Source organism: Apis mellifera, linkage group LG9, assembly GCF_003254395.2.
Source record: "Apis mellifera strain DH4 linkage group LG9, Amel_HAv3.1, whole genome shotgun sequence".
NCBI lineage: Eukaryota > Metazoa > Arthropoda > Insecta > Hymenoptera > Apidae > Apis > Apis mellifera.
In genome coordinates this window covers 11,604,579-11,622,405 of record NC_037646.1, presented here as the reverse complement: position 1 = coordinate 11,622,405, position 17,827 = coordinate 11,604,579, and the positions used below count along the sequence as shown (strand labels likewise).

Sequence of the window (17,827 nt, the reverse complement as noted above, 5' to 3'; positions counted from 1 at the left end):
TTTTTTCCCTTCATTTTTCTTTTCTTTTCTTTTTTTTAATCAAAGGAATAACAGTTATTTTCTCCTTTCTCTCTCTCTCTCTCGGTATAATAGTTAGGTATAAGGAAAAGGTTAGGTATAGATGGATCTTGGTTTCTCCTCGCGTTTCCATTACAGCACATTATCCGATCACCCTGAGAATTTCAAAAATATCCTCGATAAACGAACCGATGACGACTCGAAAGCAGACCCGGTTGTACATTTTCTCGAAGTTACAGATTACGATCTTACGTTCGCCCCATTTCGAGGAGAGGGGGAGGGAGTGGGGAGGGAAGAAATTGCAACACAGTTAGGTGATATCTCTCAGTCGAAAATATTATTCATTTCGAACGTTGTTCCAACGGAAGGGTTCAACCGGAGGGGTCGCCAAAGGGTTTTTCGAGGGAGGATTAATTTTCATCGCGAGGATGATGAGAGAAAAAAAGAAAAAACAATTCACCCGCATAAATAAGTAATAAATTATCGGTCTGTTAACGAGGATCGAGGGAAGTTTTTGATCGCTCACGAGGATTGCGTGTAAACGTTTCTTATTGTGTAAATTTAAGTTTAAAGTTAGATTGAAAAAAAAAAAGGAGAAAATCTTGGAGAGTTGGAAGAACGGAGAATCGTTATTATCGATAAAATTCGCGGAAATTAATATTCCTTTTTCAATGACAACAAAGTTCGTGAGCAATGTTCATTCATTCCATTCGTTTTATTTTTCTCAATTGCGCGAATGATTTGTGTTTCGAGTATATCCGATGAGAAAAAGAAAAAAATGGCTGCTGACACGCGTAACGATTTTTACTTGATTAAAACGACGAAGATTATTCCTCGATTCGTGAGATTCCTTTCCCTGACCACGATGACCACCACGCACGCAGCATGACGAAATAAATTCCATCGATTTTTTTTCCCCCTTTTCCTCTTCCAATGGAAACACCCATTGCATTCTCGTACAAAACTATCGCTTCTTTTTTTTTTTCTTTTCTTTTTTTCTTTTTTACAACGATCCGGTTTTTCTATTGCTTTCGAAAGCGAAAGATCGACGCCTCATCTCTTCTCTCTCTCCATCGCGATTATATTTTCGCCGAATCGTGGGCACTTTCCCATCGTCTTATTCCCTACGTTTTAACGAGTGGTAAACTCGATCGTCCATCCAACGAACGGAACGAAAAATTCCGTCCGCCAAGGAGAAAAAGCTTAAATTCTACGGTCATAAATAAAAAGCGAGTAACCGAGAAGAAAAAGAAGAAGAAGAAGAAAAGAAAAAGAAAAATCGTATCGAAGTATACCCGTACTCGGATCGTACGCGAGTTCCTTAAAGAAAAAAATAAAATAAAATAAAATAAAATAGAATAATAAAAAAAAAAAGAAGAAGAAAGAAAATTTCGGAATTCGTTAAATCGCTATACCCTACAGTTTCAAATGTTATCGTTATACATGCGTCTTCTTATTATTATCGGTATACTTAAGCTAGCTAGCTAAGGTAACAAGGTCTGTATAAAATATAGGACTATGCATCTCGAGTTATTCTTTCTTTCCCTATCCTCTCCCTTCTTTCTCCCATCCAGTTTAAAGTTTTTCGAAAAGTTTTTTTCCCCCACCGTCGCTCACGGTTATTAAAAATCGTCGTGTAATATCGGTACAGAAGAATATTAGATCTTTAGGGGGTTGCTACGTGGATAAAAATACAATGCGGAGAGATCGAGATATTATTCGTTCTCGATTTCTAATAAACTATTCTTTCTCGTCTCGGTTTCTTTTTTTCCTTTTTTTTTCCCCCTTCAATTATTTTAAATCGCAAGCGAATCGTTCGAGTTGATCCACGAGGGATCCTATCTTGATTTCTTTCTCTAAGCTAACCTTTATTACGTTGTACCTTTTGCTTATTGCTTGTGGAAGTTTGAAACAATGGATAATTTTTCGTGTTATTTCTCGTCCTATAAATATATATATATATTTATAGATCGATAGATGCTTAGGCAATATAGAATTTGTGTGTGTGTGTGTGTGTTGTGTATTGTGTGTGTGAAAATTATCGATGATTTCAGAATAATAGGCATTAAAAATTAGAGCTATTTTATATGAATCAATCTCTCTCTCTCTCTCTCTTTCTCTCTCTCTCTCTCTCTCTCTCTCTGTGTGTGTCTCTCTCTCCCCCTCTAACAATAATTACGACAAAGTAAAAACAAACTTCGAAATAAATTTTCAAATACAACGAAGATCATTAGAAATATGCATTGATAATTAATATTTTAACAAACATAATAATCGATAAAAGATATACTTTTATATTCGTTGATTCGAACTTGCTTAATTTCGAAGAAACTAAAAAAGAAAAAAAAAAGTTATTTCATCGATTCGTAGAAAACGCGTATTTGTATTTGACGAAAAGAAAGAAGAAAAAAAAAAAAGAGAGAAAATGGAGAATCATATATACAGGCGATTTTGCAAAAATTCTCGTTCAACTTCCGCGAATATTACTCTCTGAGACCGAAGATCCAGACAGGTTTACGAAAAATAATATTTAAAATACATCTAATTTTAAAACTAAGTCTTCAATGTCAGTCCATAGAAATTCTGCTACGCGCGTTTTTTTTCCCCCTTTTTTCTTTTCTCTTGTGCACACTATAATATATATATATATATCAACTGCTTATCTAATAACTAGAACGATCGCCAATTTGAAATTCGTCCGTCGTTTAATTTTGAAATTAATCTTGACCGTTTCGAAGTTTTGATAAAAGAAAAAAAAAAGCAGCGGGGTAAGAAGGGAAGAAAAATACCGAATCACGGGCAATATATATTTCGTGTCAATATTTCACATATCGGGGTGTTTGAAAAAGTGTGGCAATTTAATGAATTATCGAGGAATGCTTGATCGACGACGCGAACCCCTCTCTCTCTCTCTCTCTTTCTATATCGAGAGAGAGAGGACCGATTGACGAAAGTTATTTTAATCGGATATGGTATTTTTAACTTAAGAATAAATTCGGCAAATTTCAATTTAATTTCTTTCTTTCTTTCTTTCTCAGGGCAAATTGTCTCGTTTTAAAACGGCTACGTAAAACGTTGCCGTCACTTTAAGTGCCGTTACGAACGTCGATTATCTCGCGAAATTTAAATTCAAGCGAGCGAGCATCATCACCGTACACACTTTATTATTATTATTATTATCACTATATCCGTATTTCCCTTCGACGAATAATTTATCGGTCCGCGGTGTGGAAAGATCGTTTCGTCCCGAAAAGTCTCTCACGCGTCTCGACGAGTGTATGTGTGTGTATGTGTCTCTTACGCTAATTAACCGACTATAATTACTTAGCATAGGCAACTAAGGTACTGTACACAGGCCAGTGTATAACGTATATTATATATATATATATAATATAACGGCCACATTTTCAGTGTCGTCGACTTTCCTCTCCATTACTCGGTCTATAAATTAGGATATTTGCTTCGTCGACGAGGCGAGGCAAGGAGTGGGAGGGCGAGAGAGGAGGCGGTTATCTTCTTGACTGATCGTTCGACGACAAACATACGACGACAACAACTTTCCCTCGCTCTACCCTGTCGCTGCGCGTGGTAATAATTCCTAAACGGAAAACTCGTTTTTTGTATGTACACGGGGAGAGGGGGATTACTTACGTTTTTCCTTTCTTCTTTCTTTTAACATTAGATAATTAATTAACGCCGAGGGACCGGTATTATTACGTACAAATCGGTGTTCGATCGATAAATTCATTCGCTTAACAAATCGCTGTTCTCTCTATTTCCGTATATATGTATACTTGGCTACTTACGGCCGGGGTGATTACGTTTGGAAGGAAGATAGAATCCGGATGAAGAAGAAATTTATGATTTTCGTATTTAACTCTGCTCTCTGAAGCGAGAACGATCGAACGAATTAATTGGTAGAGGTGTGAGCGCGATCTTAGAAATAAGCAAGACGAATAAGCGTCTATGTATATATATATATGTATGTATATCATATCTCGTTAAGGAAGGAAGGAACGTGATTAAAAGTGTTATATCGGTAGATATTTCGATCCGTTTATTCGGAAACCAAGCGTTTGTCGAAGAGGGGATATAATAAACGGGAAAAGTATGTAATTGAGCAAAATCCTGTTGCCTGTTTCTCCCCTATAGAGTGTATACACCATGGTTGTACGGTGTGTATCGATAGATTATATCGTAAAAAAAAAAGAAGAAGAAGAAGAAGAAGAGAAACGTATATAAAACTTGGTTAAAACGATCGACTTAACTCGTAGGAAGGAAATGTTTTCCAGTTCTACGGCACTGACCATCTGTATTAATAACGAGAGAGGAAAAAAAAAAAAAAAAAAAAAAAGGAAAAAAAGAAACACGTGCTTCCGCGTTTCCGGAAACGCGGGAGAAACGATTTCCTGCCTTCAGGCACTAGGTGGCAACAATAAATACACCAGGATCGATAACCCACATAGAAGGGTAGTTTGGTTTCTTTTTTTTTTTTTCCTTTTTCTTTTTTTATTAGTTATCGAACTTTCCCTTTTCCCCTTCGCCTCCTCTCCTCTCCTCTCCCCTGTTGACCCGACATTCCTTTGAACTTTCCCTCCTCCTTTTTTTCTCTCCCCCTCTCTGTATTTAATTTATTCTAAACTCTTTATTTTCTCTCTCTCTCTCTCTCTCGTTTCATTTATCCCTAGTGAATGGTTATTCGATAGAAACCGGTAGAATTTCTCTCTCCCCCTCCCCTCTCTTCTCTTTCTCTCTCTCGTTCTATTCTTCGTTTTATGTACAAATTTTTTTTTTCTTTTTATTTTTTTTTTTTTTTTCTTTAAATCTCTATTTATTGCAACGAGTAAAAAATAGTCGTATATCATCGAGACTCGCGACAAATATACATATACATACGTTTGTAATGCCCATTTAAAGTGTTTTAATTCGAGAAATACTCGAATTACAGTTTTCTCACCCTTCTCTCCGCTTAATTTTTAATTTAATTTTGTCCTGTCTTTTACTTTTTCCTTTTCCCTATCTCTCTTTAATTTTTAACATTTAAGTTATTTATAATCATTCTTCGAGAATGATCCTTTCGGATTTCCTCGAATATACTTTCCTCCCCCTCGCGAGGGGAGAATTAAAAATTTTCAATTTTTATTTATTACTTATATCATATTATATCATATTATATCGTCATCGATCGTTTGACCGCGTATTTCGGGGCAAAATACTGCAAGGTCGAACTATGCCATTTCGTTTCGATCCAATGTAATTAACAAAATTTTATCGAAAGGAATATCGGGTCAAGTTGTTTCCAACCAACTCGAAATATACGAATAATACGTATATTTAACGATTAATCATTATCATTATTTGTTATAATAAAAATGTGTGTGTACGTATGTACGACAACGATGATACATCTCAAGGCTTGATTTCGAAGGATTCTCTCGTACCCTCGTCGTTTACCTAACGTTTTACGATATTTGGTCTCGCTGGTGTTATCCGTTATTGAAAAAAAGGATCAATCTTCGAAGGGGAGGAAAAAAAAAAAAGAAAAAGATTCGATCGAATCAATTTGCTCGAATTTCGTATATAAAAAAGAAAAAAGAAAAAAACGAAGAGAAATATTTCGAGTAAATTCCAACCGTATGGAAGGAATCATCATCGTAGAAGACAAACTAAATATCGTTTGTGTAAAAAAAAAAAAGAATTCTCGCCACGTCTTTCTTCTATCCCTCCTATTCTCTCTCTGAATGCGATAAATAGATTAATCCTTAAAGCGAAGACGAGTCTACTACGAGTTTTCTTTTTCCTTACATTCTCTCTCTCACTCATTCACTCACTCACTCGGTCGGTAAAAATATTAAGAGCGCGGAAAATCATCCCGGATTGGGATTGATCCAGTTTCATCATCCATCGATGTTCGAAGAGAACGAAGAAAGAAGAGAAAAGGGTTTATAGTTTATATATTCGCAGAATTGAAAATTTTCTAATTACGTATCGATAATCATCCTTATTCGCTATTATTATTTTTTTTTTATATATATATATATGTATAAATTATCAGCGTTATTTACCTTTTATTATTATTATTATTATTCGTGTATAAATTAATCAAAGTAAATATTTATATGAAATAGTACGATACCGTCAATCTATTGCTCTTATTAAATTATAAAGGAACTTCTAATTCGGTAATAATTAGAACAAGAGAGATCGCGTGCTGCGAGGGCCGCGAATTAAATACGAATAAGTTAAATATATGTATGTACAAATATCTCATAAAATAGAAACACTATTTCGATAATAAAATATTCGTCTGCATGTGTATATATATATACATATATAGGTATATTAGGTATACTGTTTCAACTTTCTGTGGATAGTCGTTTCTTAAAGTTAAATAAAAAGATTTCGATACAGTTTGCGCGCGCGTGCAAGGTGTTTCGTTTCCACATTTCTTTTTCTTAAATTAAATACCGAACTACACGAAGACGAAGTGTAACGTGATTCGTCATAATGCGTATAATTAATTGCTTGCGAATCTCGAGAAAAAATGTGGAAGAAAAAAAAAACGAACGACTTTTTTCACCTTTCGAATAACATAACCTCAACAAAATCTCTCTTAAATTCTTCCCTCATACTTTCATCGAAAAGTTAATGAGTATATATTAAAAAAAAAAAAAAAAAAAAAAGAAGAAAGAAACGAAACATCCCCGTCTCTGTATCGCATATTGTTCTCTCGAAATAAACTCGAATTGCCGAGAATAAGAAATCGAACACATAGTTGTATTTCGATAAGCGGAAAGAATCCAGGCAGAAAGGAGTCTTCGCAACGGTGGTCGATAAGTCTTCTTTTCAACTTCCGTCTGTACCCGCGCCAATGTATGTATTCGTAGTGCCACGAGACACCTTTCTAGTCTCTGTTCCCCCTCCCCCTCCCCTTCCTTTTTATCCCCCTTCTAACGGTGTACATATGTACGAGTGCGTATGTGTGTGTATGTGTATGTATATACGTATGTTCGATCGATCGAAGTATAAATATAGAGCCACCGAAAAAATACTTATTCGAATGTGTATCTATGTGTGTATATATATATGTATATGTATATATCGTGCGTACACACCACCGTTCAAAAGTATCCAGACACTTGATCGCTCGAGGCAGGAAGTGATTCAATTATGAGATTGAGAATAAATGGATTTTTGGATAAATCTTGGATGGTCTTTCAAGATACCGACTTCCAACAGGCCACCATCACGATATATCACGGTATATGCGAATTTTAACACTCGAGACGTTTCGAACCTTCCCGTGTCGATTACTTTGATCAAGAATGAAGAGAGAGAAAAAGAATTCTCTAGTAATAAACTATATATATATATGAAGTTATTCTTCGATTAAAATTCCACGGTTTGTTTAACAAAGAGAAAAAAAAAAAAAAGAAAATTTTTACTTTTGCCATTGATTCGCATCCGTCGTATAAAACTTGTCAAAGTGTCGGGATATTGGCGAGCGATCGTACATACATACATATATAAATATATATGTTACAATAAAATAGAGATATATTTCTTTTCTATTATTTTCCTTAAATTTTCCTCTTTTCACTTCACGCCCTATACTTTTTATACGCCGCCACTAATTACTTACAACGTTTACAACGTTTCAAACTAATCTCTCTACTTTGTATACCGTTTATAATGCGTTTCCTTATACTTATTGCGAGAAGATTGTTGGCATGCTTATTGCAAATTTCTTTCTTTCTTTTTTTTTCTCCTTCTTTTTCTTTCTTCTCCTTCTTTAAATCTAGAACGACGTATACTGTACGTTTGCACGCACGTGCCCTCCCCTTCCCTCCCCCATCATCCTCCCTCGCGAATAAAATATCATTATGTACAACGTTTGTTGAAGGCCACGCGCAACAAACGTGCGAAATACGCGCGCGTACGCGCGCGCATATCGGAACAAGGAACTCTGTAATATATGTGTATATTTACGTATAGTGTGTGTACGCGTCTATGGATTCCCGAGCGCTCGACGATCGTCTAAGTCACCCCCCTTCCCTTGCTCTCGCTCCTTCTCTGTCGGCCGCAGCTCGTCTCCGTCTCCGTATGAACACAGTCTGGAATCGATTCGTGAACGAAATGGGGTGGCGGTGCATCGCGGTGCAGCTGCCTCTCTCTTTCTCTGCCTCTTCCCTCTTCTCTCTCTTTCGATCGTTCTTCTTGATGGAACACGTTGGAATTACAGGATGAATTGGAAGCGAAGGGAGGGGAGAGGATTTAGAAAAAATTGGGGGAAGGAAGAAAGGAAGGAAGGAAGGAAGAGTGGAGCGAGAAGAAGGGGGATCGGTTCTGATTTTTACGTTCGGTTGAACGGAATGTTTCTTTCGTTTCCCGCGCATACGAATAAATAATACGCGGTAAAGGTATATAAGATGTATAAATGTACAATTTATGCCCGTGGTAATGTTTTCTTGTCAAATCTCTCGTTTCCCTTCTCTTTCGTTTACCTTTTTTCTCCTTTACGAGGAGACACAAAAGCGAGAAATTACATTCGCGTTCTCTATTTTTCGCCACCATCCAATTAACGTTCGCTCGAATCGTACGGGAGGGGAGAAAAAAAGTTAACGACGTCGTTCGAGATTATCTCGCGTCCAAAACGATAAATTTCTTTCTCTCGTCCAGACAATATATATATATATATATATATATATATTATACAACGATTCGACAAACGTGACGTAACGGGATCTAATAATCTAATAAAGATAGAAACAAAAAAAGAAAAACTTGCCGTTCAACCAAGATATCCTTGCCAACGGGAAGAGGAGAGAATAGGAATTCGAATTACTATTTCCATTATTATATTGCGAAAAGTTTGACGAAATAATAGAATCGAATAGAATAGAATTATTGCTGCACCGCGATTTTTCTCCGCAATTTATTTTTTTCTATCTTATCTTATCCTTTCCACTTTCTTTCGAAGAAAAATAATACGATATTCGGTTGAGGAAAAAAAAAAAAAAGAAGAAGAAAGAAAACGAACCGGACAAATTTGAAATTACGTATTGCGGGAAAAGGAGGAGGATGATTCTCTTATTCTCTCGGTATTGCTAAGTCTTCTTTCATTCTCTCTCTCTCTCTTACTTTTTCCCTTCCTTTTTTGATAGACCGTTCGTTAGAGATATGTATGCGTTAATGCACGACACGTCGAGTTCGACTTGACGAATGGAGCAAAAATGCGTTCCGACGAGCTTGCAACTTTTTTCGAAATCGGGATTCCTCGACGAAGGAAGTAACGACGCGACGCGTGCCCTCTTCTTCCGCTTCTCGCGCGGAAACTCGTGCACACGTGCATACATACACACACACACACACACACACACACATACACGCGAATTCGCCGTTATCACCCTACCACATTTCGATATTTTTAATCAATAACAAACGAATTCATCGTATCCTACGTATCCTCTGATGCGACTTCTTTCCGTCTACCGTATATGTATAATACGTGTATAATATAATTAGTCAGTTCTTTGCGCGGTACAAGGCTACGAGTACAACAGAAACGCGTGCCGCTAGAGACATTATCTAATCTAGATTCTAGACCGACTAATCCTATTCTTCTAGAATTCTATTCTAGAATTATTAAATCTAATCTAGGAGAGAAAAGAAAAGAGGAGGAGAAGACGGAGGGGAAGAAAGAGGAAGAGAAAAACGAAAAAAAAAAAAGAAAACGAAACCACCAAAAATATACAAAAAAAATTACAGTATCTTTTTCTTTTCTTCTTCGAAGGAACGAACATACTTTCTCAGACTCGCAACTAAAGAACATTGTCGTTTTGATTACGCTTTTCTACGAGAGAGGAAAGAGAGAAAAAAAAAAAAATTCGACGCCAAATCTTCCTCGTTTCAACCATCATCGTCGTCATCGAGATCCCGATCACAAAACGATGACGGACGATCGAGTATCCGTTGTTTCCGTCTTCGCGTTGGCAAGAAGAAAAACAGGGACAGAGGAAAGAGGAGAACGAAAATAATAATAATAATAGTAATAAAAAAAAGTAAAGAGAAAACATCCTTGCCTGTCACTTCTCCCCTGTCCATCGAAACTCGCCGGGCCCTCTCGTTTCGTACTCGATTCACCCCGCCCTGAGTATCCTTTTGTACATCGTGTCCGAACGAGTTTTCCGACTTATCGGGCGAGAGGGGGAGGGGGGTGCGGGGGCGGGACGCTTCTCGGTCCGCCGAAGGAACATACGCGCGAAAGTCGTTTTATATATACATACACATACACACATATATATATATATAAGCCGACTCGCTTTTTACGAGCTCATCGATCGAGAGGCACGTCCTCCATGTTGGCGGTTACGTTACCAAAGTGCTGGAAACCGTTTTTGAAGATGCGCGCCCTGCTGGTCCCGGCCTTGGTCTGATCCAACAGCGTCACGTTGTCCTCGAACTCCTTCACCCACCTGGCCGTCTCGTTGCCCCAGTGGAATCGGATAGGGGCCGCGTGGTGGTAGGGCTTCTTGAGGCCCGAGTTGCGGCTCTCCACGCCCTCCATCGAGTGGTAGAACGACTTCTCGTAGAAATCCTGGCCGAGGAACGGCTCGAGCTCGGACACGATCTCCATGAAGGTCGGCCGATCGCTGGGCCGCCACTTGAAGCACTTCTCCATGATCTTCTGAATGTTCTCGGGGCAATCGCGGGGCACGTTCAACGTCCCCTTGTGCAGCACGTGGCTGAGCACCTCCTCGTTCGAGAAACCCTGGTACGGGATCTCGGCGAGGGTGAGGATCTCGTAGAGGACGACGCCGAACGACCACACGTCCGAGTCGGACGTGAACACGCCGTCCGACAGATTCTCGGGCGCCATCCACCTGATCGGCAGCAACCCCTTCCTCCCTATCTTGTAGTAATCCGTCTCGTAAACGTCCCTCGCCATGCCGAAGTCCCCGATCTTGCACACCAGATCCTTGGAAACCATGCAATTCCTCGCGGCCAGGTCCCGATGAACGTACTTCTTCGACTCCAAGTAGGCCATCCCGTCGGCTATCTCGGCGGCCATCCTCATGATCCTGCACGTGTCCGGCACGAGGCGGGTGTCGCGGATCCGTCTGAGGTAAGTCTTCAGATCCCCGTTCTCCATCAACTCCATGATCACGAACGGCGGATTCTCGATCGAGACCACCCCGATCAGCTTGATTATGTGGAAGGTGGAGAAGTTCTTCATCACCGAGGCCTCGTTCAGAAACTCGTTCTTCTCCCTCTGGCTGGCCGTCTTCGAGATCGTCTTGATGGCGACCGGTATGGTCTTGTCGTAGACACCCCTGTACACCATCCCGAAATTGCCGAGGCCGAGCTCGTTCGAGATCTCCACGCTCTCCCTGGGCACCTCCCACTCGTCGATCACGTACTTGGTCTCTATGTAATCGGGGTTCACGCTCGCGATCAGCCTCTCCTGGTTCTTCCTCTTGCGATGGTGCCGCCACACGACGAACAGCACGACGGACATCATGGCGAGGACGCAGAGCACGAGCAACGCGACCAGGGTGACGGGGGCGGAGTCGGCGAGATCTATGGAGAAGTGCACCACGTCGGAGAAACGGCCGTCCCCGGCCAACGAGGTCGACCTCATCCGAAGGCTGTACTTGCCGGGGCTGAGATTCCTGATCAGGTAGCTGCTGCTCCCCCCGTCCGTTCGGGGCTGGGCCAAGGAGCGGGGGATGCACTCGGCGCTCTTCTTCGCGTCCTTCACGTCCAGGTTCGTGTACTCGATGGTGTAGGAGACGGTGAGGGCGTTGGGGTCCTTGACCGGGTCCCAGAACACCTCGACTATGGTGTTGTTGGTGACCCTGACCCTGACGTTGGTCACGTCGTCGGCGCGGCCCCGCTTCCTCGTCCTCGCGTGCGTGTACTGGATCGACGAGCACATGTTCGACTCGTCCACCTTGGACCCGCACGCGGCTACGGTCACTATGTAGCGGGAGTAATGGCGCAGATCGTTGATCACGAACGAGTTGTTGGGCCCGCTCACGTTGTACGTCACCGCGTCCTTGTCCACCACGACCACGTTGTTGCCCGATCCGTCCATCGAGTTATCGTCCTCGGGCCTGGGGGTGGACAGGTTGTTGGCCAACTCGTAGAACCGGTTGTCCACCGCGTTGTAGTTGTTGTACACGCAGTAATCCTTCCACCCGGGGGATACGTAGCTGATGGTCGTGTTCTCGTGGCAGAATATCTCGAATTTCTTCGACGTGACCACGCTCCGCCCTGGATTCTTGGAGCAGCACGAGGAGGAGGAGGAAGCGCCACCACCGCCTCCGCCTCCGCCTCCACCGCCGCCTCCTCCTCCTCCCCTGCTGACGACGGGCGTCTTGACCGTCACGTCGAGCATCGTCCCCCCCTCGTCCCCGTCGAGATCGTTGTCCAACGTGTCGTTGCAATAATCCCTGGACGAGATCAAACCCTCGTCCTCCCTGATCATCGTCACGGAGAGCATGTAGTAGCCTATGGGCCCGTTCGGGAACAGGGGGGATTCCCACTTGACCATGATCTCGGTGTCGCTCAACGGGGACGAGAACACGTTGACGGGGGGCGAGGGTATGGTGCTCTTTGTCCTGAAGAAGATGATCTTCGACTGGCCTACCTCGTTCGGGTTCACGAACAGATTCGTCGTCCTCGAGTTGAACGTCTTCACGTAAACCGCGTACTTGGTGTACGGTTTCAAATTGCCTATGTGCTTGGAAACGGGGGACGTCCACTTGGGTATCCCCACGTCGAGTATCTGCCACGTGTTGTTCCCTCCGCACGCGTTCATCTCGTAAGTGATGTTCTCGCTCTCCGTCTCGATGTAGTTCAACAGATAGCTGAGCAACTGTTGCCCCTCGGGCGCCTTGTAACTGTCCCACACCAGATCCGCGTAATCCGGGCCCAGATTCCTCACCGTTATGTTTATGTTCACTATGTCGCAGGCCACCTTCTCCCCGTTCGACTGGGATTGCACCTCGAGCTCGGTGAAGTTGGATATGTTCACCATTCTGCCGAATTCCACGATCTTGGACAGGCACAGTTTAGGGTTGTAATGGAAGAACAGTCGGCCGTTCTCGATCCTGATCCTCTGCTCGGGCGGGAACAGGCTCGACAGATTCGGATTGTCGAGCACGGACAGGCTCGCGTTGTTTATGTCCAACTGCTCCCCCTTGATCACCCTCAACCTCTTGAAGAAGCTCAACGAGGTGATGGGGAACGAGTGGGTGATCTTCACGTACTCGGTTATCTCCTCGATCCGGCCGAACGCCTCGCTCAACTCGTTCATTATGTTCGGATTCCCGTTTCGTATCTGGAACTCGAGCGCCCCCTTCACCACCGTTATGCCGCGGAAACTTTGCGCGTCGGATATGTGACGGATCAGAGCGCCGTGCCCCACCTTCCGGCAACTGTTCATGCAGGCGCGGCACGTGGTCATCTGCAACACGGACAGAGAGAGATCGTTGTTGTTGTTATTATTACGAATTCCGTCGATCGAAGAAACCGGTATCCGTCGAGCTTTTCAGCGGAACGGAAAAAATATCCTATTTGAAATGTAAAATGAGAGATATGCATACGCGTGTATGTATATATATATATAAATCATATTTAGAATATATAATATTCCGCTAGTATTTCTATACGCCACGTTTGGCCGGCGAGCAATCGCCAATTACCACCACCCTCCTCGAGTAGAACGGAGGAGATCCTGTCGTTCTATAATTGGCACGTTCTACATTTTTCTTTTCGAATGAAAGAAACGAACGTTAAATCCGTTTCACAGCGCGGTGAAAATTAGATCCAATCGGTTGCGAGATTCGGAGGAATGGAACGTACGTTGTTCTCGTCGAGGGCGTCCTCGTATCCGTCGGGGCAATGAGTCACGCACGACCCATTGAACGGTCTCCAGGCCAGGCCATCCTCCAGAACGTAGTACACTCTCCTCAGACGATTCATCCTCACGCATTCGTCTTTCGTGACGCACCGCCTCGAGAGATACGAATATCTGCGGGGAAAAATCCGTGCGATAGAGAACGACGAGTAGGGAGGATCTTTCTCGGGGGAATTCGGGGGAATTACTCACAGATGGGCGGGGCACGTCTCCACGCATTTCCCCTCGTGGCGATAATGCTTGCAAACGTAACACTTGCTCTCGGTCGGGCCGTGACACTCGCCCAGACACTGCTCGTGACACTTCGGTTTTTCCATCCTCTGACAATACTGGGAAGTCCAACAATAACCGGCAGGACAGTGGGAACATCCTGCGGAGAGGGGGAGTAGAGACAGAGAGCGCTCGATTAACGGGACTCGTAAGTAATTTCGCATGCGAGAGAAAGAATCCCGACGGATTCTATTAAGCGCGCTTAATGTCCGGCCACGAGTTCAATTGCTGTACTTAGCGCGTTAAGTACGCGTTCCTTTGCGAAGAAAAAGAAAGGGAGAGAAAGAAAGACGATTTATGCGAGGAAGAAAAGAAAGGAAGAAAGGGAAAGTCTCGATTCTTTCGAAAGGGAGAGAGGGAAAAAAGAAGAAGAATTAGAAATTACCGGGGCAAGAGGCCTCCTCTCCGTTGTCCTTGATCACGTTCTCCCCCGCGGAGACGATGAGGTCCCAGTTAAGGGTTGTGGTGTAGCAGAGCGCGGGATTTTTCTCGATCCGCACGCTGCCCCTCGAGATCTCGGTAAGTTTCTTCAGCCCGATCTGGAGAAAGAAAGAAAGAAAGAAAGGGAATTGAAGGCGCACGAAACGATCGATTTAGCCTCGATAAAGGCTCGACTCGGCGGAGGTCGAACGACCGGTTAATTCGATTGACTAATTAACGTCACTTGACCCGCGGGGTCAAACCCGACGTTGCGTCCCCAGAAAGCGAATTGGAAGGGAATCCTCTACGCTGTCGCGAATCGTGGGAATCGAGAATCGTGGGATACGGCTCTTTATATACCTTCGATTGGAAATAATTACGATAAATAATATAATCGAGACACCTATAGATGCCTTTCATCGTCGGTCGCATCGTATCTCGACTGTCGATATGAGGGAGGGATGGATGGATGGATGGATGGATGGATGGATTTTAAAAAAAAAAGGAACGATATTATCCACCGTCCGATCGTGATTTTTTTCCTTTTTTTTTTAATTATTTACCCTTCCAATCGAGGGTGAAATATCAATTGATCGGAAGGCAAAAAACGAACCGCAGAAAAAAAGGGGAAGGGAAAAAAAAAAAGGTATTCCGATGGAAAAATATTTGCCAACGGTTCATATATTGATTTATTTTGAAAAATAACACGCGAAAACGTGCGCTCGTTTTTTCTAGACCGTCGATGAGTCGCTCTCTCTCTCTCTCTCTTCCCACGTGGACAGCGTATTCGTTTCGCGCAGCTTTTATTCGACCGGTCGTTTATATTATATTTCCTGATCGGATCTTCGAGAACGCAAAAGATCAACAATAATAATGATGATAATAAAAAGGTATCTCACCTCTTGAAGATTCTGCATCTCGTACACCATGAACGCGTAATCGGTGAGCAAAATATTTCCCCTGATCACCTCGAGATTGGGGAACAGATTGCTCAATGTTTTCAATCCGTTGACGCGGTACAGTAGAAGGTATCCGGTGATCTCTCTGAGCAGCGGGAAACTGATCGGTTGGAAATCCCTCTCCGAGTTGTTCTCGATGAGGACGATCTGCAGGAAGCCCTCTATCACCCTGCAGTCCTTCATAATTCCGAACGCGGACGCGGTGTTCCGTATGTCGATGCTCTGGCATATCCCGTCGCCGATCGTCACATTTTTGTATCTCCGCCCCTTGTCGCGGCCCAAGTCGCTCGACTTCGCGCTCGATTTCGCCAGCCTCGATTGTTGGCCACCTTCCTCCGCCAATCTCGTGTTCGCTTCCGTCGACCTGCCATCATAACCGCACAACAGATCAATGTTACAATCGAGATCCCTCGATAGACGCGGAGGATCTAGGATCTAGGATCCTTCGTCCGATTTTCATCAAAATTTCATCCATTCTCCGATCGATTTTTGCATTTACGCGAATATGAAAACGAAGAATCCTAGGAGGGGAGCGTTTCTAATTGGACATTGAAAACGATCGAATGGATTCTTAAAAAGAAATTTTGTTGCCCATCCGATCGTTCGTGCATTCTTTTCATTGAACGTAAAAACGAAGAATCCAAGGAAAGAAAATTTCTAGGAGGGGAAATTTCTAATTGGACATTGAAAACGATCGTCGAATGGATTCTTCGCTTTTAAAAAAAATTTTGCCATTTTTCGATGAACGTAAGAACGGACGCTAAAAAGAATTGTCGAATGGATTCTTCGCTTAAAAAAATTTTGTTGTCCATCCGATCCTTTTTAGTGAATGTAAAAAGGAAGAATCCAAGGAAAGAAAATTTCTACTTTCTACGCTAAAAAAGATTGTCAAAGGGGTTTGCTTTTAAAAAAAATTTGGCTGCCTATCCGATCATTCGTATATTCTTTTTATTGAACGTAAAAACGAAGAAGGAAAGGAAATTTCTAGGAGGAAAAATTTCTAATTGGACATTAAAAACGATTGTCGAATAGATTCTGCTTTTAAAAAAAAATTTTGCCACCCATCCTTTTCGGTGAACGTAAGAACGGATGCTAAAAAGAATTGAATGGATTCTTTTTTCTTTTAAAAAAAATTTTGCCACCCATTCTTTTCGGTGAACGTAAAAACGGACGCTAAAAAGAATTGTCGAATGGATTCTTCATTTTTAAAAAAAAATTTTGTTGCCCATCTGATCCTTTTCAGTGAATGTAAAAACAAAGAATCCAAAGAAAGAAAATTTCTACTTGGACATTAAAATTGTCGATTGTTGAATGGATTCTTTGTTTTTAAAAAAATACTTGGCCGCCCATTCGATTCTTTTCAGAATGAACGTAAAAAGGAAGAATCCAAGGAAAGAAAATTTCTACTTACTACGCTAAAAAAGATTGTCAAAGGGGTTTGTTTTTAAAAAAAATTTGGCTACCTATCCGATCGTTCGTATATTTTTTTCAGTGAAAAAGGAAGAATCCAAGGAAACAAAATTTCTACTTGGATACTAAAAACGATTGTCGAGTGGATCCTTCTTTTAAAAAAAACTTGGCCGTCTATCCGATCGTATATTCTTTTCATTGGACGAAAAATCCAAGGAAAGAAAATTTCTACTTGGACGCTAAAAAAGATTATCGAATGAGTTCCCTTTTAAAAATCGCCCATTCGATCCTTTTCAGTGAACGTAAAAACGAAGAATCCGAGGAAACAAAATTTCTACTTGGACACTAAAAATGATCGTCGAATGGATACTTCGGTTTTAAGAAAAACTCGGCCGCCTATCCGATCTTTCGTTTTTATATTCTTATTTATATTTTATTTTCTATTTTTATATATTATTTATATATTGCATTTTATATATTACTCCATCTTTTATATTCTATTTCTATATTCTTTTCATTGAACGAAGAATCCAAGGAAAGAAAATTTCTACTTGGACGCTAAAAAAGATGATCGAATGAGTTCCCTTTTAAAAATCGCCCATTCGATCCTTTTCAGTGAACGTAAAAACGAAGAATCCAAGGAAACAAAATTTCTACTTGGACACTAAAAACGATTGTCGAATGGATTCTTCGGTTTTAAGAAAAACTTGCCCGCCTATCCGATCTTTCGTTTTTATATTCTTACTTATATTTTATTTTCTATTTTTATATATTATTTATATATTACATTTTATATATTATTCCATCTTTTATATTCTATTTCTAT

The 17,827-nt window shown here is 41.6% G+C and overlaps 1 protein-coding gene across 4 annotated transcripts in view; it reads right to left on the bottom strand.

Annotated features, from left to right (window-relative positions):
• Positions 1-9,732: 9,732 nt before the first annotated feature.
• Positions 9,733-17,827, bottom strand: part of LOC411297 (insulin-like peptide receptor) — a 27,499-nt gene continuing 19,404 nt past the window's right edge. For all 4 annotated transcript variants that reach the window (XM_026443028.1, XM_394771.7, XM_026443029.1 and 1 more), the window contains exons 4-8: positions 15,532-15,955; positions 14,598-14,751; positions 14,135-14,312; positions 13,888-14,056; positions 9,733-13,489 (exon numbers count right to left, since the gene is read on the bottom strand). In XM_026443028.1, the coding sequence (XP_026298813.1) occupies positions 10,352-13,489; positions 13,888-14,056; positions 14,135-14,312; positions 14,598-14,751; positions 15,532-15,955 (4,063 nt within the window). In that variant the 3' untranslated portion in view covers positions 9,733-10,351. The remainder of the gene's footprint in view (positions 13,490-13,887; positions 14,057-14,134; positions 14,313-14,597; positions 14,752-15,531; positions 15,956-17,827) is intronic.